The following is a 22493-nucleotide window of genomic DNA, read 5'->3' on the forward strand; positions in this document are numbered from 1 at the left end:
CCCCCCCCCCCAACCCCCCTAAAAAAAAAAAAAAAATCAGAGATGGTATCCATAGGTTGGGATAAGGCATAGTTGAGTTTCCTTTAGAGTAGTCAAATGTAAGTAGATTTCAATTGTTCACATGATTAGAGAATACGAGAGATATGTGCAAACAATAGACTAGTCTCACTTGCGGAACTAGAGAATATAATTTCATGTCACTAATAATGATGTTAACCTTAATTTGAATACTGAAATTTCGTTGATTTAATAATGTATGAGCTAACTGTGTTGGGGGATACTATGTTAGAATCTGAAGATCCAAGTTCAAACCCTGGTTGATTTGAACTAGGAAAACTTAATCATTTGAAAATTTTAGAACTTGAAAACAGAAACCCAAACCAGAAACTTGAACAATAAACTGAATTTAATAGGGCAGAAACTTGTTGGTGTATGATGTCTTGTATTCCGTCGCAGTTTAATCCAGAGAGTACTGGTGCAGCCCCCCGCTCGAATTTTTTATTTGAGGGCAATTGTAGTTTAATCCGGATTAAGGTGGCAATTGTAGTTTAATCCGGATTAGGGTGGCAATTGTAGTTTAATCCGGATTAGGGTGGCAATTGTAGTTTAATCCGGATTAGAGTTTTTTTTTTTTCGCTATATATTTGTAGCGAGGGTTTCTTTCTCTATAACGCAAGCAATACGAAGAGGTGTGAGGAAGAGCGCTGTAACCCTATTCTCCATTGATAGTGAAGCAGGATCTCATCTCACCGGGGACGTAGGCAACCTTGCCGAACCTCGTAAAATCCGTGTGCATTGTTTGTTTTGTTTTTCCATTATCTTCTGCATCGTTTTAGGGTTACGTTTCTACAGAAACTTACTCTGCAGAACAACCAATCAATAAAGCAAAACATATTATAGAAAAGATTAAGATAATTTAGCCAGGGTTTGGGGTTCAGAATTCTTACCTGAATTTGAAAGAAGAAAAGATAGGATAAAAGATTCAGTTCAGGAATCCACATAAACTGAATATCTGGAAAACATTAGAAACCTTATCTGGAATCCACCAGGACCTTACTACTGAATTCACAGCAACCTATACTCAAAATCCTTGAGCACTACCTCTGAATCCACAGAGGAAAGGTATGAATCCACGGAACCAGAAAGCAACAAGCCTTTATATGGAGCTGTGCCCTTATATTTATAATGTTGTGCTTAAACTTTGTCAGACTCCAATCAGGAAAGACTACTTCATTCCTGGACAGATAACAAACAAAAAAACAGAAAACATGATGCCTAAAGCTCCCAATCGCATGCTGTGATGCAGAGTCCTATACTGACTAGGACTTTGATAAAATAAAGAAAAACAACTCAATGATGATTGGAATTAATTAATTCCTATTCCAGCCAACTACTGACAACTACTAACAATTAAAATATGTACAAATCAAAGCATAGGAAAATAAATCAAATGGAAACAGAAGGCATGTGCTCACACACACACACAAGAGGAGCTCCTTTAATAGTTCTAGTTAGTTGATTATTGATCATATGTTCGTGCAAACTTTTCTTTCACAAATAAAATCTATGATCAACAAAGATATAAATAACAAATAGTGGGTTGATAAATTGAATACATTTTGAGTACCCAAAGAAAAAAGAAAAGTGAATACCATTCACCACTCTGTGATGCTTTCCTATTTATTTTGTAAACGTATCATTACTATTTTTTATCACTAGAATTTACAAAATGTCCTTTTTTTTTTTTTTTCCTTTTTGCCCTTTTCTTGCAGGCAGAAACCATTTCTGACTTTCATGCTAATACACATATCCCAATTGTCATTGGATCTCAAATGCGATATGAAACTACTGGTTATCCACTTTACAAGGTGAATGGTTCTTTTGTACAGCATATTCTCTCTTTTTGAGTCGAGTACTTTTTAGTTATATATTGTGTTGAATTCTGTTTTCAATTTTTGACATCATGCAACTTCAGTAGTAAATCTTTTAGTTTGAAAGAGGGATTTCATTTTCGCCTTTCAATATAAAATTCTTGAAGAGGAACATGGATTTGTAAAACATTATTTAACCTGTGTTTGAGGCCTTGGGTGATTATTATTCTTGAGCGAACCCCTATTCTGTCTTGCTTCTATGTCTTTATGTGTTCTATGTTTGCTTATGGAAAAATCCCTTTCCATGATAGTAGAAATGTACATGGATGTTCTTATTATCTCAACATCTGGTGTCATGACCATTTTGTTATGCTTTTTAAATTGCATCCTCCCCCCACCACCCACAACCCCCACCCCCCGGCCAAAAAAAAAATCTGGTGTTGGACAATATGCTAAACCCAAACTTTAGAATAGGTTAATATGTTTGCAACGCATGCTTCAACCTCTACATGAGGTCTGTTATTTGGTTGTTATTTATAGAAATTTCTATTATGCTTTGCTTCTTATCTTTGTATCAGATGACAGAAATTCTAGGTTATCACATATAAATTTGTTATATGTTGCCATGATCATTATTTCATAAAATTCAGTATTGTATTTCTTGTTTAATTTGGTGTCGCAGGAAATTGGGATGTGTTTTTTTAGATGTTAATTCTTCGCACAGCTATGCTAGGTGGAACATCATTTAATGAGTTCTGGTAATATAATCCGGCTCCTTGTGTTTTAAGCATCAATTACCCTCGGATTTTTCCTGGCACCCAATGCTGTGGGCTATTACAACATGAAGCACAAATTCTGAGCTTTATGTAACCTTCAAGGCATCAATTTGATGAGGCAGGATTCAATATTGTTTCATATTCTGTTTCTTGATCCATATGCAGGACGGATCCAGAACACCTTGCAGACACTCTGCAGGCAGAAAATGAAGAATCTTGCACTACATACAACATGCTAAAGATATATCCATTTGTGTTTGTCTCATCATTCCAAGTGAGAACACACTTACAGTAGGTGTTCTCTGAAAAAGGCTAACTTATGATAGCCCAGATGCATGTGGAGCTTAAAGATGTAGATCTTCATCTGCATCTGGCTTCCTTAAGACCAGAGATGAAGAGCTATGGGATAAAAATGACAACTATATAAAGTTGAGGTGGATTTGCTTTCATTTTGATTGGCATTTGGAAAATGTATATTGACATTCTTTAGCAAACAGAACACCTGGATTTGCTTTCATATTTTTTGTACCCTTTGCTTGATAAGACTATTCAATGAAACTGCATGTACCATTCTGTGTAGGCTTCTCGCCACCTATTTAGATGGACCAAGGAAATGAAATATGCAGATTATTATGAGCGTGCCCTGACGAATGGTGTTCTAAGTATTCAGAAAGGAACAGAGCCTGGAATAATGATCTACTTCCTTCCTCTAGGCCGTGGGGGATCCAAGGCCCGGAGTACGCATGATGGGGAACAAAGTTCAACACTTTCTGGTGTTGCTATGGGACAGGTCTATACTTGAGGACCCTAGTGTTTAACTTATATGCATTCATTGTTCTTCTTCTTCTTTCTATTTTGTCTATCATTCATTGTTCTTCTTCTTCTTTTTATTTTTTCTATTTAATTTAACTTCTAATGCTTCATCAGATAATTTCCTGATTCTTCATCTTGCTTCTATAGGAATCGAATCATTCTCAAAGTTAGGAGATTCAATTTACTTTGAGGAGGGGAAACTTCCAGCTTTTTATGTGATTCAGTTTATATCAAGCAATCTTGATTGGAAATCTGGACAGATTGTGCTAAATCAAACAGTAGAACCTTTTGTTTCATGGGATCCTTATCTTTGACTGAAGATGGCATTTTTTACGAAGAAGGTATTTCAAAGATAATATAAGAATTTCTCAAGAACTTCAAAGAAGATGTTGCATTAGTCTTCCAATTTTGCAAATTCTTCTCTCTTCTTTTTCCCTCTGCAATTAGTTACAAGGCATTTGTTTGCTTTGACAAATTGGCATCAATAAATTGGGTCTTGTTTCTACTTTATGTAGGGAGCAGGTCGATCATCAATCTTGAATTTGAAAATTCCCCTTTGGACATATTCAAATGGTGCCAAGGCAGCATTAAATTCTCAGAATTTGAATTTACCTCAGCCAGGTGTGGATTACCATCTAGTTTTCTTTTTCATTTAATCCCCTTATTTCTTTTTTGGAAAAAAAAATAGCGATTACTAACTCTTCTATGTTCCCATGACCAGGTAATTTTCTGGCAATGGCATGGTGGAGACTAATTGACCCTTCAGCTACCCATTGTTCCAAGGACAGAGGCCATACAAGGTATAGCATCAGTGGAGCTTCTCGATGTTTAATTCCTATATTAAGCTGATATACCTGTGCCTGTGTATTATATACAGATTTTTACATATTTTCACCCTCGGAGACAACTGAGACAATCTCTATATGTATTTCAGATGACCGACCCAAATATGCTTCTTTACAGGCAATCCTTTATGGGCCTTACCTTCTTGCCGGTCTAACTAGTGGCGACGGAGACATTAAAACAGGAACAGCACACTTACTCTCAGACTGGATAACTGCAATTCCCAAAAGTTATAACTCTCAGCTGATAGCTATTTCCCAGGTGGTCAGTGATGTGACTTTTTTCATCACGAACTCAAACAATTCCATTACAATGGAGAAGTTGCCAGAACCAGGCACTGATTCTGCTGTCCATGCAACCTTCAGACTTATCTCCCAAGACATGAATTCCTCTCATTTCTCTTCACTGACAGATGCTATGGGGAAGTCAGTTTTGCTGGAACCATTTGATCTTCCTGGGATGCTTGTGGTGCAGAAAGGACCAAATGACAATCTTTCCTTGGCAAGTGCAACTAATGACAAGGGCATGTTTACATTTAAGGTGGTGGCAGGATTAGATGGGAAGAATAACTCAGTTTCTTTGGAGTCAGAGAGCCATCAGGGGTGTTTTGTGTATAGTGGGCTGAACTACAATGCAGGAACAAGTGTTAAGCTCAGCTGCAAGTCAGGGACAACAGATGCTGGATTCCAGAATGCATCAAGTTTTAACTTGCATAGTGGGATAAGTGAATATCATCCCATTAGTTTTGTGGCAAAAGGAGCCGGGCGGAACTTCTTACTGATGCCATTGCTGAGCTTGAGAGATGAATCTTACACTGTTTATTTCAACATTGAAGCTTAAAGTTTTGGTGAGAAAGAGGGTTTTCCATTGTGAAGTTAAAAGTTACATTATTGATCCCATCTGATAATTTTCATTTTCTTTTTAATTTCTTCACTTTGAGGGGAAACTAGAAAGGGTTGTTTGTTGTGCAACATTGGCCATTTTGCCACTCCCTTCTTCCTGGCAGCAGTTGCAATTCTGATTTAGTTTGGTGAAAAAGAACATGAAAAGACAACATAGCTCCTATGCTAGACACAGTAAAGGGTGAAATGATAGCTCTAGCCTTCATGAGAAACAGAAATACCCCCACCCACCATTGATCTTTATACTTGTGCTCCCAATGGTTCCCACGCTAGTGTAGAGGCCCATGCTGCCTTTTTGGAACCCTTTTCTTTTTTTCAAATTGCATGATCTATCTAATTAGAACAAGCATACCACACATACTTACATTACTATATTTATATCATCGCATAAATACACATGATAGCTCAAAAGAAACTAAATAACGAATTGACAATACCATTAATGAATGATCAATATGTCACAGTACCACAATGCCTCCACTCAATATATAGAAACTCGTAGAAGCTATCTAATGTCCAACCTTCTAAAGACCAAGTCATACCGTCCGAAAGTAAAGTTAGGTTGTGTCATCTAGTAGTCCACAATTTCACTCAAAAAAGAGTCTAGTGAACTAATCCTCACTTCAACAATGTAACACCAATGTTGATAAGGTAAGACAAATAACAATAAAGTCATCTAAGAACGAAAATATATAAAAATACAAACAAGTTTGGAATTCAAGTATAATCAATACTTTCATTCCACCATAGTCAGTATATGAAATCAGCTTCAGTTTTCGTAAGAAAAACCATCAAAACAACAACTATAAATAATAAAACAATGATCAAGGAAGTCTCACATGCCTCATCAATCAAGACCAATAATTACCACAACTAACAACGGATGTCATATATATAAACAGTAAATTTATGTAAACCAAAATAATAAAAAAATACATCCCAGTCAGGACGACTTATGCTGGATTTCAGTAAACAATAAATTTTACTATGAATAGTGGGAGAAGCTACTATCATCCCATTAGCTTTGTGGCAAAAGGCATGAGGCGGAACTTCTTACTGATGCCATTGTTGAGCTTGAGAAATGAATCTTACACAGTTTATTTCAACATAGGAGCTTAAGTTAATGTGAGAAAGTGAGTTGTCTAATGTGAAGCTAAAATTACATTGTTTTTTGTAATTTTATTTTATTTTTTCTTCTTTCTTTGCTTGGGTTAGTTGGTGCGACGTTGGCCATCATGGTTTAAACAACACAACGGTATGAAGACTGTCATCTCTGACGTTTTTCCTTTTCGTCTTTCATTTTTTCTTACTCTATGCCCTCTTTAATGGCCGATTTCTCGTTCTTGCTTGCATGCCTGTTTGGGATCAAAAGAGAGACAAACAGAGAGAAAATTATATTTCTAATCATCTTGGCCTTCGTTTTGCTGAAACCCTCGTTGATATTTGCTGAGGTAGTCGCTTTCATGGCTCAAGAACAGAGTCTCTGTATCTTCAAGGCAATACCTGGTTTCTCCCACGCTTCGATCTCACAATAGGTGAGATGCCCTCAAAACCTTCGTAAAAATCCAACACCCAACACCGATTCCTACAACCCCTGGTACCAGGAAGAGTGCTCATGTTGCGTTCCCTTAACTAGCTTGATTCAATGGACCCAAGGGTTTTTCAGTGGAGGGTGGTACGATTCAACAAATTGTAAACTGACCAGCTGAAAAGCAATGCGACCCAGAATCACATCACTTCTCTTATTTTGGCAGGATCCCTCTTCTGTCTCTGCTAAGGAATAAAATTAAGATGTCTTAGATTGAAGGAGTTTGTGCCAAAACTATTGCCATCTCTTCTTGATCGAGTTTCCCATTTGGGATTTTCGTTAATCCAGTTTTGATTTGACGTAACTCTTGTATTTCCATTAAATGGAGGTCATTTCGATCAATTCATCCACCAAAAAAACGTGACAACGAAGAAATCTTTAGCTGCGAATTCGTTCCAGAAAGAGTTTAAATGATTCTGTCACCTGCATAGTGATCAGGTTTGTATTCTATTTATGAGTATTTGGTTTGCAAAGAGATTGATCTCAAGTGAGAGACGTGCTTACAGGAGTTTACAAATGTATGGACTCTATATAGACTTGGTCTTCAATGTGTTTAGGATAGAGATCCGATCAGCCATCGTTAGCCTCTCAGTTCCAAACTAAATCCTCAAAAATTGCTAATCGGATTCCAATAATTTCCTTTTATATATCCTCTTTCTTTAATCCTCTGTTCTTCAGTCTTCCCAGAAGATTATTCAAACGACTTGAAAAGAATTGTATAAAGAACCCAAAAGGGTTTTAGTATCAACGAATTCGTCTGCTTTAGTGATGGCCACAGTTTCAGGTTCTTATTTATATGTGATTAGGATAAGATCAGTTAGACCCATTTTATTGCGTTGAGCGATTATATTGGTAATTATTGGAGATAAAATCTCAACCAAGATTTAAGTTTTTTGAATTATTCTTTATTGATTTGCTTGGCTGTATAGGTAAGGTCAGATTAGCTGTAGATAATATTTCTTGATTAGAATTCCTTAATTTTTTTTCTGTAGATAAAACTGCGTTGGCTTTTGATAAAATGCAATATGAAAGACAAAAGAGGAGAAAATAATGGAAGAAATATCAATCTTATTCGCTGTAAGAGAATCACGCAGAGGCTTAAATAGCCAAGTAAGAGAATCAATCCACTACAATCAAGTCAATCAACCTAGCTGGAAACAATATAGCCTAAGCTAAAATAAGGAAGGAATTGTTAGTGGAATACAATGCAAGGTAAATACTATAGCTGTAAAAAATATACAAGGATAGTTGACCAATCAATATAGCAAGTTGCAATAGCGATGATGACTGCAATCATAGATCTCTAATACTCCCCCAAGTTGGAAGGGGGTTGGAAGGGATTCAACCGCAACCATATTGCAGCTAATCCCTTCTTCCATGGGCGTAGGGGTGTCAATTTCAAGCCTGCACCGGTAGGCTTGACCTAGCTCGACACGTTTATAGCCTGATCTAGACCGGCCCAATTAATAAACGTGTTGGGCTTGAGTCCGAGACATTTATAAATAGGTAGTACACAGTGCAGCCACCTAGCCCGACGGTCGCCCAATCGGCCCGATATATTTACAAGCTCGATTTGAACCGACTCCTTTAAGCCCAATCTAGCCTGACCCCTTTAATACTACTCGTATTTTTTTTTTTTAATATTATTTGTATTTAGTGCTAATGCTATGTGATATGTACAGTTGAGATAGTGGTGATTGTTATCTTTTTTAGGCATAGTTTAATTAATTTGAACTTGCTAAAATTGGGTTGTGTAGGCATAGTTTAATTGATTTGAGTTTTGTAGGTTAAAGACCGAGTACCTTAGTAACTTAGAAGTTTTTCCCATCTTTGGCTTAATCCATTTTAACTATAGGATATTTCTTTGCTATGCCCATCTTTGTCTCATTTTATTGGTATTCCTCTTTAAGCACATTTAAGAGACCAATTTTAAAGAGGACCCGTTTAAAACATGTTTAAAGTTAAATAGGTCTATAGCCCGATTAAGTCCCATTTATGGAAGCCCAATTAAAGTCTGAGACTGACCGGCCCAATTATTAACTATACCATGCCCGTGCTAGCCCGTTTAGCTAAACGAGGGTTCACGGTGCAGTTCTAGAAATTGGTCGAGCACTACTAGACCTGATCGAGACCGACCTGGCCTGACCGCTTTACACCCCTATATGGGTGTACCAAACACATAGAGATAGACGGTCATGTCGTTCGGGACAATGTTCAAAATGAGCTTCTTACCTACCCACCCCCCCCATATGCCCCTATTTACCCAATTCTTCATGGTATCTTCTTCCTCCTCTACGTTTTAGACCTCCCAGCCGCTGCCAAACCCCACGCCTAACCGCTGCATCCAAATACTTGCAGTGCCAGTTGCCTAACATTGCCGATGCACCCAATCACCCCTGCGCAAACCTAAACCCAAACCCAAACCCCACCGTTCTTCACCTGCGCCAAAACCTCTGTCTCCTCTGTCACCTCTCGCGACCAGAAAACCATCGCGATCCTGCCTCCTCTGAATCCCTCTGGACCTAAACCCTCCTCTGCCTCCTCTAGCGACCATAACTTATCGAAACTCAACCTCTCGCCTGTACCGACTCGACCAAATAATCCGACCAAAACCCATCGCACCTTCCTCTACAACCCTTCTTGATCAAAACCCATGGCAACCCATCCTCTCCTGAACCCTCCTCTGCCTCCTCTCGTGACCGGAACCCATCGAAACTCAGCCTCTCTGCAACCTCTCGCATGTACCGACTTGACCAAATAATCGTAAACCCAACCCCACTAATAAACCATCTAGACCCAACCTTGAATCAACTAGCCTAACTAGACCTCACCCAACCCAATTCCCACATGCGCTAGTCTATTCCCCACCCTACGACCACAAAAAATTAAAAAATAAAAATAAAAGGCTCTCTTTGTAATGAGGGCAATTTTGCCTCTCCTTGATTCTCTCCCGCAGTGGTGAGTATTTTCCCACTGGGAGCCTTTGTCTTGGAGTTGTTTATGCTTGCTTTGCTCTGGATTGGTCATCCTCTCTTGTGATTGCTTGTTGAATCTGCACCCATGACGTTTGAAGATTCTGGTATATCAATTACTTAGGAGGTAGGGGTTGTTCCTCTGGTCATGATTACCCTCTCTTCCCAACTAGTACCATTAAGTTGGATGAGGGTAACTATCTGATCTGGTCTTGGTCTTACTATCTGTCAATTGCTGGTCGTGGTTATGCCAGGTTTCTTACAGGAACTTCTGAACATCCTACTATTGTAAATTCTGCTCAGGATAAATGGGACGCTAACAATTGGATGGCAATGTCGTATCTTATTAATTCTATGTCACCTTCTATTGCTTGGACATATTTATTACTTAATTCTGCTGCTAAGATTTAGAAGGCCATTAAGGCTCCTATCCCCACGTGGGTAAGCGTAGCCAGTGTTTTGAATTACGGAAGAAGGTCCATCGAGCTACTCAGAAGGAGCTTTTTGTAGCTCAATTTTACTATGATTTGCAGGGTAAGGGGAATGAGATTGATTATTATGAGGCTTATCAACTTGTTTGTGAGACTGATGTTGGGTTTAAGAAGCGTGAGGAGGAGCTCCATATTTATGTTTTTCTGGCAGGTCTCAATATGGAATAGAATTAGATTAGGGCTCATGCGCTTAATCATGATCCATCACCCACCCTTGAGGAAGACTATTCCGTTATTCAGGATGAGGAACAACGTCGATCTAAAGTGATACAACCTCTTTCTCAGGATCGATCCGCTTTGGACTCTGCTACTAGTATAGTTTCCTGAACTACTACCTCAAACTCTCACAAAAAATCAGTTGTCAAATGTGACTGTTGTGGCAAGGAGCATTACACTAGGGAAACTTGTTGGAAGCTCCATGGACATCCTGTCAACTCTTATGGGCATAATCAGGGTTGTGGGAAGAACACCCAGGCGAATCAGTAGAAAACTACAGTTGACTCTGATAGATCCACTATTGTAGGTGCCTCTTTCTCTACTGATGAAATGGCTATGTTTTGTCACATGTTAACTTAACTCAAATGGGATCCTCTACTGCTGCTGTTGCCTACTCTATACAGACAATCACTGCTTCCCACTCTACCTACTCAAGTACCATTTTTTGGGGCCATAATGCATCTGAAGCCTCCTCGTTCTGGATAATTGACTCCAGGGCTACTAATCACATGACCGATTTACACACCTTTTTTTCTACCTATTGTCCCTCTTTATGTAATACCAAAGTTCTTGTTGCTGATGGTTCCTTTCCCTCCCTTTCCCTTATTGCTGGACCAGGTTCCATTCAATGCTCTTCTTTGTTGTCATTGTCTTCTGTGCTACACGTTCCTAAGTTTACTAGTAATTTACTTTTCATTGGTAGTATTACTAAATATTTGAACTGTAAAGTCACTTTCTTTCCTACTCACAGTGTGTTTCAGGACTTGGTGATAGGGGCAATGATTGGCAATGGTGGAATGAGTGGTGATCTCTATTACCTGGACACTGGTCCCTCATGGGCTCTACAAACTTCGTATGATTTGGCACTCTCAGAACTTTTGGGTTCGCATCGTCGTCTGGGTCACACCCATGGGGCATTTTATCTAAATTATTTCCAGTATTAATTAAACATTATACTATGGACCAGTGTACTTGTAATGTGTGTGTTTTGGCAAAACAAGCGCGGACTGTCTATCCTCTTTCTGATAATAAAAGTACTGTGCCTTTTGCTTTAATTCATTCCCATGTTTGGGGCCCTGCCCACCATATCTCCGTTTTTGGCTATAGATGGTTTGTTACTTTTATTGATTGTCGTACTCATTCTACTTGGATTTATTTATTGCATCATAAGAGTGAGGTTTTTCAGTGTTTCGGGAATTTTATTGCATAGTTAAGACACAGTTTGATGCTAAAATCAAGATTCTGCGAACTGATAATGGAAAGGAATATATGGAAGGTTCCTTCCAATCTTACTTGGTTGATCATGGGATCATCCATCAGACTAGTTATGTGGTTACTCCATAACATAATGGTGTGGCTGAATGCAAGAATAGTCATCTACTTGAGGTTGCTCGCTCCTTGATGTTTGAGATATAGGTCCTTGCCCCCTATTGGAGTGAGGTTGTTCTCACTGCTGTCTATCTCATGAATGGGATGCCTTCACGGATACTTGGTTTTAAGAGTCCCATTGAGTTGTTATCTGGGTCTCATACTTTTGTTGTTCCTCCAAATGTCTTTGGTTGTGTTTGCTTTGTTCGTAATCATCAGTTTCTTGGCAAGATTGATCATTGTGGACTCTGGTATATTTTTGTGGGCTATTCTCCCACTCAGAAGGGATATCGGTGCTATCGTCCACCTTCTCGATGACTCTTTGTTTCAGTGGATGTGATCTTTCGTGAGACTGAGGCTTACTTTCCACCTCTTCAGGGGTAGTCCTCTGGTGGTGAAGAGATGATTTAGATTCCTACTTTTGATTGGCCTTTATATCTTACCATAGAAAATGGTGCTACTTAGAGGAATATTGGAATGAAGACTATAGGTTCAGAGGTTCCTATTGGTCCAGCAAATATTGTTCAAGGGGAGCCATCAATTCAGGAGCAGGAGGCTCCCATTCAAGGGGAGTCACAGATTCAGCAGAAAACATAGGATGGTCCAGTGATACAGGTATTCTCTCTAAAAAAAAGGAGAACTGAAACAAACACTCATAGTACCACTGCTACTCCATTGCTTCCCGATACCAAGTCTTCCCTTCTAGGAATAACCTTTCCCCTCACTTTTGATTAGTCTCTTGATGTGTCTATTACTCATAGAAAACGTAATTGTAATTGTACTTGTACTCGGCATCCTATTTCTAACGTGGTATTATATAATTCTCTCTACCCATCACATCGTGCATTTGTGTATTCCTTGTCCTCTGATTCTATTCTAAAATTTTGCAGGAGGAAAATGCAAGACCTAAGTGGAAGGAGGCAATAAATGAGGAGATGCGAGCTCTTCATAAGAATAACAAATGGGATCTAGTTGTTCTTCCCCTGCAAAAGCAACCAATTGGCTACAAATGGGTGTTCACGGTCAAGAATAGTGCTAATAGGACTGTAGATAGATACAAGGCAAGATTAGGAGGTGTAGTGCTTTACTCAGACTTATGGGATTGACTACCAGGAGACCTTTGCACCTGTAGCAAAAATGAATACAATTCTAGTTATCATCTCTTGTGCAGTGAACTAAGGATGGGTGCTAAAGCAACTGGATGTCAAGAATGATTTTCTTCATGGAGAGCTGACTGAACTAGAGTATATGGACATTCCACCTGAATACTCTAGTTCAGAAACACAAGGCAAAGTGTTTAGATTGAAGAGAGCTTTGTATGGACAGAAGCAATCTCCCAGGGCATTGTTTGGTTGTTTTCACAAGGCTATGATAGTTGTTGGCTTTACTCAAAGTAATGTTGATCATACATTATTTATTAAAACTTGGGTGATCAAATTACTGTGTTGATAGTATATGTGGATGATATTATTGTTACTGGTAAGTGGTAACGATAAAGATGAAATCTCTAAGCTCAAGGCCTATCTTGGTAAGGAGTTTGAGATCAAGGACCTAGAAAGACTGAAAAAGTTTCTTGGCATTGAGGTGGCACATTCAACCAAGGGTATTGTTCTCTCCCAGAGAAAGTATACATTGGACCTCCTATCAGAGACTGGTATGTTAAGGTGTAAACCCTTGGATACTCCTATTGAGGCTCTCTCATCTCAGAAGTAAGGAAGGTGAACCTGTTGATAAAGGTTGGTATCAAAGACTGGTTGGAAGACTCATTTATCTATCTCATACGAAACCAAACATAACTCATGCAGTAAGTTTGGTGAGTCAGTACATGCATGATCCCTATTCCTCACATATGGTTGTTGTGAACCGAATTCTTAGGTACTTGAAGACTGCACCAGGAAACGGCATTTTATTCTCTACAAATCCCATGAGGATTGAGACATACACTGATGTTGATTGGGTAGGTTCTCCAGATGATTGTCGCTCTACTATTAGCTATTGTACATTTATTGGTGGTAACTTGGGTACATGGCACAGTAAGAAGCAGCCAGTTGTAGCTAGATCTAGTGCAGAGGCTGAGTTTCGAGTTATGGCAAATTGGATTTGTATTAGAGCAAGGACTTATCTGTATTCCTTTTGTGCAGAGTAAAGATCAGTTAGCAGATATTCACACCAACTTGAGGGGGAGTGTTGAGTTATGCGTTATTTCCCACTTAGACTACTGTAAGGATTAGGACTTAGACTACTATGAGGATTAAGACTACTATTTTTGCTATCAATAAAAGAGGACTGTGCCCACTAAGGCACAAATCAGAATTTACCCAATTCTTCATTATTTATTGATTTGCTTGGTTGTATACATAAGGTCATATTAGCTGTAAATAATCTTTCCTGATTAGAATTCCTTAATTCTTTCTTGCAGATAAGATTGCCTTGTTGGCTTTACTTATTCATTTGATTTGTCCTTGATTCTTTCCTGTGGATAAGATTGCCTTGTTTGCTTCCTTATTTTCTTTCCTTTGATTTGTTTAAGTATATCTCAATCTAATAAGATGTTTATCCTTCTACAAACAATTTAATTATCTTTTTAACGTACTTCTGTCCTCTCTCTTTCCAAATATAACCCCGATCTAGATCTCTGTAGATTCAGTTATAAATACAACATAAAACCCAGTAATTTTTATTGTTGTGTTTTTTTTTCTTTCTAATACACTACAACCAGCCAAGACAAATGGAGATCAAATTCAAGCTCTCTATTTTCTTATTCTTCTTCCTCGTCTTATGGGTCTTCTCTTCTGATTTTGTATATGGGACTTCGGAATGCACCAACTCTCCAACACAGCTCTCTTCCCACACTTATCGGTTTGAGCTATTGTCATCTAATAATGAAACTTGGAGGAAAGAGATGTTCAAGGATTATTATCCAATCACAGCAAATGACTCTGCATGGATAGCCAACTTTAATTCTCAGAAGAGTTTGAACAAAATAAAGAAGCAATCTGATAAGTATACTAAGCATCAAGACCCAGGAAGTTTCCTCAGGGAAGTCTCACTACACGACGTGAGGTTGGACCCAAATTCACTACATGGACGAGCTCAGTTGACGAACTTGGAGTACTTGTTGATGTTGGAAGTGGATAGCTTGGTCTGGAGTTTCAGAAAGACTGCAGGTTTGCCAACTCCTGGGACTCACTATGGAGGATGGGAGGCCCCAACTGTTGAGCTTCGGGGTCATTTTTTGGGTTAGTGTTTTTGAGTTTATTAATCTTTACTTATTTGTTGTTTTTCCTTTTGGTTTCATTCCCACATAACCTTCTTCTTGTTGGTTAAATTTAAGGGTGTGAATTACAAACTAAAATTGTTTGTCGAAATCGAATCAAACCATATAAACCAGACCGATAATCCATTTGTTAATTGGTTCAATTTTTGTTTTAAGAAGTGAAAACATTTATTAAACAGTGCAGTTTGATTTTGAATTTGATAAACTGTTGGTTTTGAACTGATTATAAACAATATGCTATTGAATTAATTATACATACTAGACTGATTTTAAAAGAAAAATTGATTAATCCTGTCATTATATATACACTCTCTTAGTATTTTGTTAAGGATATACGCCATGTAAATTAATTTAAACTATTTTTTTCCTAAGTCACATATTGGGCTTAGATGCTGTGGATCAGTACAGCAGCATCAGATTTTTTTATTTCACCTTTTAAGAAGGATTTGAGGTGGGAGTGGGGGAGTGGTTCTTTATCAGCTTCACTTATTTGGGCTTCATTTTCATTGAAAATATTAAATATGAGACAAAAAAAGTGGAATGGTATTAGGAGACAGTACAAACTAAGTGAAAAATAGAGCAGCAGTTCATAGAACAAAACATAAAGAAAAGTATAGTTCATAGGACTTGGGAGAACTTCAAAATGGTTATATTTTCCTAGACTTTCTTCCTTACTTCTACTTCTTTCAAGGTTTGATATGTATGCTTTGTAACAACATGCTTTCTGTTTGCATCTTGAAGGGCATTACCTGAGTGCTTCGGCACAAATGTGGGCTAGCACTAACAATGGCACTCTACTTCAGAAAATGTCCGCTGTGGTTTCTGCACTTGATGCCTGTCAGCAGAAAATGGGGTCAGGTTACCTATCGGCTTTCCCATCTGAGATGTTTGACCGCCTTGAAGCTAGAAAGAAAGTGTGGGCACCATACTACACCATTCACAAGGTAGCATAGACTGATTTTAAGAATTCTATTATGTGGGCTCAATAGGAAGTTGGGTATCATAAACATTATATATATTCTTCTTTACTTTGACAGATCTTGGCAGGCCTTTTGGATCAATACATGTTGGCTGGTAATAAGCAAGCTTTAAAAATGGTGGAGTGGATGGTTGAGTACTTCTTCAACCGTGTTCTAAATGTCATAGCAAGGTATTCTGTTGAAAGGCATTGGCGGACACTTAATGAAGAAACTGGCGGCATGAATGATATCCTGTATAAGCTATACAACATTACTGTAAGACTTCTGGTTCATCTCATATTCTTTCTCACTTAATATGTTATATTACAGCATAACAGAAAGACTAGTCTATCTGCTTCATCTCATATTATTTTTTTACTTAGCATGTTGTATCTTCTGAGACAATAGTTGGTTTGGGCAATACTGTATCATGTATGATTCATTTCTTGCTTGGTGGCTTCCACTCAACTGCTGTTTCTTACTATTTCCTCACCTTCTTGGTTCCCAAAGGGTCAAACCAATAATGTCATCTTCTCCTATTTGGTGGTTCAGTTACCATGTAGGGTTTCAGGCACAACCCTTGCCCTTGTAAATATAAAATGATTTAAATTTGCTATAATTATAAAGAGAACCAACTTCTATTTATATGGGGAGTCTTTCAACTTAGTAACAGGATTAGTTATGCAACTTTTAAATTTTGGAAGGCAGTTGTTTGTTGAATCTTTGATTGCCTATTGATACTTGGAAGTTCAAATATGCTTCTAATCAATTTTCAGTTTTGTAGACTTAAAAGGTTTTTCTTTAAAATGTCTGCAGGGTGATCAAAACCATTTGGTATTAGTGCATCTTTTTGATAAACCATGCTTTCTAGGCTTGCTTGCAGTGAAGGTAATTACAATTCTCAATGTTCATCATTGTTGGTTTTCTTTATCTTGCAGATATTCTTTACTTCACCATACTGTTCTCCCCCACACTGCCACACCCCCCTCCCAGCAAAAAATAAAAATAAATAAGAGATGGTATCCTTCAGTTGGGATAAGGCATAGTTGAGTTTCCTTTAGAGTAGTCAACTGTGAGTAGATTTCCATTGTTCACATGATTAGAGAATACGAGAGATATGTGCAAACAATATACGAGTCTGATGTGTGGAACTAGAGAATATAATTCCATGTCAACTACTATTGATGTTAACCTTAATTTGAATACTGAAATTTCATTGATTTAATAATATATGAGCTAACTGCTTTGGGGGATACTCTGTTAGAATCTGAAAATCTAAGTTCAAACCCTGGTTGATTTGAACTAGGAAAACTTAAATCAGTTGAAAATTTTAGAACTTGAAAACAGAAACCTAAACCAGAAACTTGAACAATAAACTGAATTTGTTAGGGCAGAAACTTATTCTGCAGAACAACCAATCAATAAAGCAAAACATTTTATAGAAAAGATTAAGATAATTTAGCCACAGGGTTTGGGGTTCAGAATTCTTACCTGAATTTGAAAGAAGAAAAGAAAGAATAGAAGATTCAGTTCAGGAATCCACATGAACTGAATATCTGGAAAACATTAGAAACCTTGTCTGGAATCCACCAGGACCTTACTACTGAATCCACAGCAACCTGTACTCAAAATCCAGTGAGTACTGCCTCTGAATCCACAGCGGAAAGGTATGAATCCAGAGAACCAGAAAGCAACAAGCCTTTCTATGGAGCTGTGCCCTTATATTTATGATGTTGTGCTTAAACTTAATCAGACTCCAATCAAGAAAGACTATTTCATTCCTGGACAGATAACGAACAAAAAAACAGAAATCAAGACTGCACTAATTTAATAGTTCGAGTAAGTTGGTTATTGATCATATGTACGTGCATACTTTTTTTTCACGAATAAAATCTATGATCAACCAAGATATAAATAATAAATAGTGGGTGAATACATTTTTACCCAAAAAAAAAAAAGTGAATACCATTCACCACTCTGTGATGCTTTCCTGTTTATTTTATAAACATATCATTACTGTTTCTTATCACTAGAATTTATGAAATTTTCTATTCTTTTTTTTTTTTCTTGGCTTGCAGTCAAGAACCATTTCTGGCTTTCATGCTAATACGCATATCCCAATTATCATTGGATCTCAAATGCGATATGAAACAACTGGTGATCCACTTTACAAGGTGAATGGCTCTTTTGTACAGAATATTCTCTCTTTTTGAGTTGAGTACTTTTAAGTTATATATTGTGTTGAATTCTGTTTTCAATTTTTTGACATCATGCAACTTCAGTAGTAAATCTTGTAGTTTAAAAGAAGGATTTCATTTTCTCCTTTCAATATAAAATTCTAGTAGAGGAACATAGATTTGTAAAACATTATTTAACCTGTGTTTGAGGACTTGGGTGATTATTATTCTTGAGGGAATTCCTATTCTGTCTTGCTTCTATGTCTTTATGTGTTTTATGTTTGCTTACAGAAGAACCCCTTTCCATGATAGTAGAAATGTAAATGGATGTTCTTATTATCTCACCATATAGTGCCATGACCTTTTCGTTCTGCTTTTTAAATTGCATCCCTCCCCCACCAAACCCCCCCCCCAAAACAAAGCTGGAACCCAAACTTTAGAATAGGTTCATATGTTTGCAAAGCATGCTTCAACATCTAATTGAGGTCTGTTATTTATTTATTGGAATTTCTATTATGCTTTGATTCTTAACAGTTTATCAGTGGACAGCAATACTAGGTTGTAACAGATAAATTTGTTATATGTTGCCATGATCATATTTTCATAAAATTCAGAAGTGTAATTCTTGTTTAATTTGGTGTGGCAGGAAATTGGGACATATTTTTTAGATGTTGTTAATTCTTCGCACAGCTATGCTACAGGTGGAACATCATTTAATGAGTTCTGGTAATATAATCCAGCTCCTTGTGTTTTAGGCATCAATTACCCTCACAACCCAATGCTGTGGGCTAGCTTTATGTAACCTTCAAGGCATCAATTTGATGAGACAGGATTCAATATTGTTTCAAAGCATTCCCTTTCTTGATCCGTGTGCAGGACGGATCCAGAACGCCTTGCAGACACTCTGAAGGCTGACAATGAAGAATCTTGCACTACATACAACATGCTAAAGGTATATCAATTTGTGTTTGGTCTCATCATTCCAAGTGAGAACACACTTGTAGTAGGTGTTCTCTGAAAAAGGCTACCTTATGATAGCCCAGATGTATGTTGAGCTATGGATCTTTATCTGCATCTGGCTTCCTTAAGAATAGAGATGAAGAGCTATGGGGATAAAAATGACAACTATATAAAGTTGAGGCAGAGTTGCGTTCATTTGATTGGCATTTGGAAAATGTATGTTGACATTCTTTTGCAAACAGAACACCTGGATTTGCTTTAATATTTTATGTATCCTTTGATTGAGACTATTCAATGAAACTGCATGTTTCAGGCTCATTTTTTTCTGTGTAGGTTTCTCGCCACCTATTTAGATGGACCAAGGAAATGAAATATGCAGATTATTATGAACGTGCCCTGACGAATGGTGTTCTAAGTATCCAGAGAGGAACAGAGCCTGGAATAATGATCTACTTCCTTCCTCTAGGCCGTGGGGGATCCAAGGCCCGGAGTACGCATGGATGGGGAACAAAGTTCAACACTTTCTGGTGTTGCTATGGGACAGGTCTATACTTGAGGACCATAGTGTTTAACTTATATGCATTCATTGTTCTTCGTCTTCTTTTTATTTTTTCAATTTAATTTAACTTCTAATGCTTTATTCATTGGATAATTTGCTGATTCTTCATCTTGCTTGTATAGGAATCGAATCATTCTCAAAGTTAGGAGATTCAATTTACTTTGAGGAGGAGGGGAAACTTCCAGCTCTTTATGTGATTCAGTTTATATCAAGCAATCTTGATTGGAAATCTGGACAGATTGTGCTAAATCAAACAGTAGAACCTGTTGTTTCATGGGATCCTTATCTTCGACTGAAGATGACATTTTTTACGAAGAAGGTATTTCAAAGCTAATATAAGAATAGGTATTTCAAAGCTAATATAAGAATATCTCAAGAACTTCATAGTTTATGTTCCACTAGTCTTCCAATTTTGCAAATTCGCTACAAAATTCTTCTTTATCCCTCTGCAATTTTTTTCTCTAATTACAAGGCATTTGTTTACTTTGGCAAATTGGCTTCAATTAATTGGGTCTTGTGTCTACTTTATGCAGGAAGCAGGTCAATCATCAATCTTGAATTTGCGGATTCCACTTTGGACATATTCAAATGGTGCCAAGGCAGCATTAAATTCTCAGAATTTGAATTTACCTCAGCCAGGTGTGGATTATAATCTAGTTTTCTTTTTCATTTAATCCCCTTATTTATTTTTTTGGAAAAAAAAAAAAATAGTGATTGCTAACTCTTCTATGTTCCCATGACCAGGTAATTTTCTGTCAGTCACAAGGCAATGGCATGGTGGAGACGAATTGACCCTTCAACTACCCATTGTTCTAAGGACAGAGGCCATACAAGGTAGCATCAATGGAGCTTCTCAATATTCAATTCCTATCTTAAGATGATATAGATTTGTACATATTTTTGCCCTCGGAGACAACTGAGACAAAATCTCTTTGTATGTGTTTCAGATGACCGGCCTGAGTATGCTTCTTTGCAGGCAATCCTTTATGGGCCTTACCTTCTTGCTGGTCTATCTAGTGGCGATGGAGACATTAAAACAGGAACAGCACACTCAGTCTCAGACTGGATAACTGCAATCCCAAAAGGTTATAGTTCTCAGCTGATATCTATTTCCCAGGTGGTCAGCAACGCGACTTTTTTCATCACGAACTCAAACAATTCCATTACAATGGAGAAGTTGCCAGAACCAGGGACAGATTTTGCTGTCCATGCAACCTTCAGACTTATCGTCTCCCAAGACATGAATTCCTCTCATTTCTCTTCACTGAGAGATGCTATTGGAAAGTCAGTTTTGCTGGAACCATTTGATCTTCCTGGGATGCTTGTGGTGCAAAAAGGACCAAATGACAATCTTGCCCTGGCAAGTGCAACTAATGACAAGGGCATGTTTACATTTAAGGTGGTGGCAGGATTAGATGGGAAGAATAACTCAGTGTCTTTGGAGTCAGAAAGCCATCATGGGTGTTTTGTGTATAGTGGGCTGAACTACAATGCAGGCACAAGTGTTAAGCTCAGCTGCAAGTCAGGGACAACAGATGCTGGATTCCAGAATGCAGCAAGTTTTAACTTGAATAGTGGGATAAGTGAATATCATCCCATTAGCTTTGTGGCAAAAGGAGCCAAGCGGAACTTCTTACTGATGCCATTGCTGAGCTTGAGAGATGAATCTTACACTGTTTATTTCAACATTGGAGCTTAAAGTTGTGGTGAGAAAGTGGGTTTTCCATTGTGAAGTTAAAACTTACGTGATTGGTCCCATCTGATAATTTTTATTTTGTTTTTAATTCTTTGCTCTGAGGGGAAAATGGAAAGGGTCTTTTTTTTTTTTTTTTTTTTTTTTGCGATGAATAAAATATATTAAAAGAGAAGAAGATTGGCCATTTTGTTACTCCCTTCTTCCTGGCATCTGTTGTGAACTAATATCAAAGGCCTATGTACCCATCATTAACAAAAAATAATCTTGTAATCTCTTCAACAAATTTGTAGTGACTACAAATAGGAGTGTTTAACCACACAAATGCAAACTCCAACTAATGTGATTGAGATCAGACAGCAGAATGCTTGTGAAGGCGTCACCTAGGCGACTGGTGTCCAATTTCCTTGGTTGCCTAAGCGGGCACCTTGATCACATTGTTGGTGTCAGTGCAAGCTAAAACTATAGCAGGCACATGGCAAATTTCAAGGTTTTTTATTTTATTTTTTAAAAGAGGGAAATTTTCAAGGGCATTTTTTATATTTTAAAATATAAATTACCCCTGGTCCTGGTTGTGGTCCAGCACCCTGGCTCTAGGCCTTCACTTTCATGGTTCCTAACCCAGGGAAGGCAAGAATATGAAAGGGAACTTTTTCCGGTGGCTTGGTTTTCTCATCATGATTTAGTTTGGGAAAAAGAACACGAAAAGACAATGTAGCTCCTATGCCAAACATAATAAAGGTTGAAATGATCACTTCAGCCCTCATAAAAAACAGAAATCTCCCAACCCCTCCCCCCCTCAACCTATATACTCGTGCTCCCATTGGTTTCATGCTAGTGTAGAGGCTACGTTGCCCCTTAGGAGCCCTTCCCTTTTTATCAAGTTGCATGACCTGTCTAGTTAGAATATTTGGCTTTTTGGAGGCCAGAGAGATTTTCTGACTACTGAAATTGAGTCTTTTTGAGAGAGAAAGTATATGATCTTCTTTATTCACTTGAAGGTAGTTCGTAATATTAGGAATAGGAGT

The 22493-nt window shown here is 37.8% G+C and overlaps 1 protein-coding gene and 1 pseudogene across 13 annotated transcripts; both read left to right on the top strand.

Annotated features, from left to right (window-relative positions):
- LOC122076411 overlaps window positions 1-5274 on the top strand; it is a 7657-nt pseudogene extending 2383 nt beyond the window's left edge.
- A 3730-nt stretch (window positions 5275-9004) lies between these two features.
- LOC122076913 lies at window positions 9005-21556 on the top strand. Of its 13 annotated transcripts, none has more exons than XM_042642559.1 (14): window positions 9005-13576; window positions 13716-13797; window positions 13982-15079; window positions 15859-16061; window positions 16155-16352; window positions 16893-16964; window positions 18155-18250; window positions 18900-18979; window positions 19130-19205; window positions 19547-19757; window positions 19895-20091; window positions 20306-20411; window positions 20517-20606; window positions 20720-21556. In XM_042642559.1, exons 3-14 carry the CDS (start codon window positions 14569-14571, stop codon window positions 21469-21471), a joined length of 2592 nt encoding a protein of 863 aa, XP_042498493.1. In that variant the 5' UTR covers window positions 9005-13576; window positions 13716-13797; window positions 13982-14568; the 3' UTR covers window positions 21472-21556. The 13 variants fall into 13 exon arrangements, with proteins under 13 accessions (XP_042498493.1, XP_042498486.1, XP_042498488.1 ...); XM_042642552.1 differs by having other exon boundaries at window positions 9005-12455; window positions 12731-13797; window positions 14680-15079; XM_042642554.1 differs by having other exon boundaries at window positions 9005-11090; window positions 11224-13797; window positions 14680-15079.
- Window positions 21557-22493: the final 937 nt, after the last annotated feature.

The sequence above is a fragment of the Macadamia integrifolia genome, chromosome 4 (assembly GCF_013358625.1).
Source record: "Macadamia integrifolia cultivar HAES 741 chromosome 4, SCU_Mint_v3, whole genome shotgun sequence".
Taxonomy (NCBI): domain Eukaryota; kingdom Viridiplantae; phylum Streptophyta; class Magnoliopsida; order Proteales; family Proteaceae; genus Macadamia; species Macadamia integrifolia.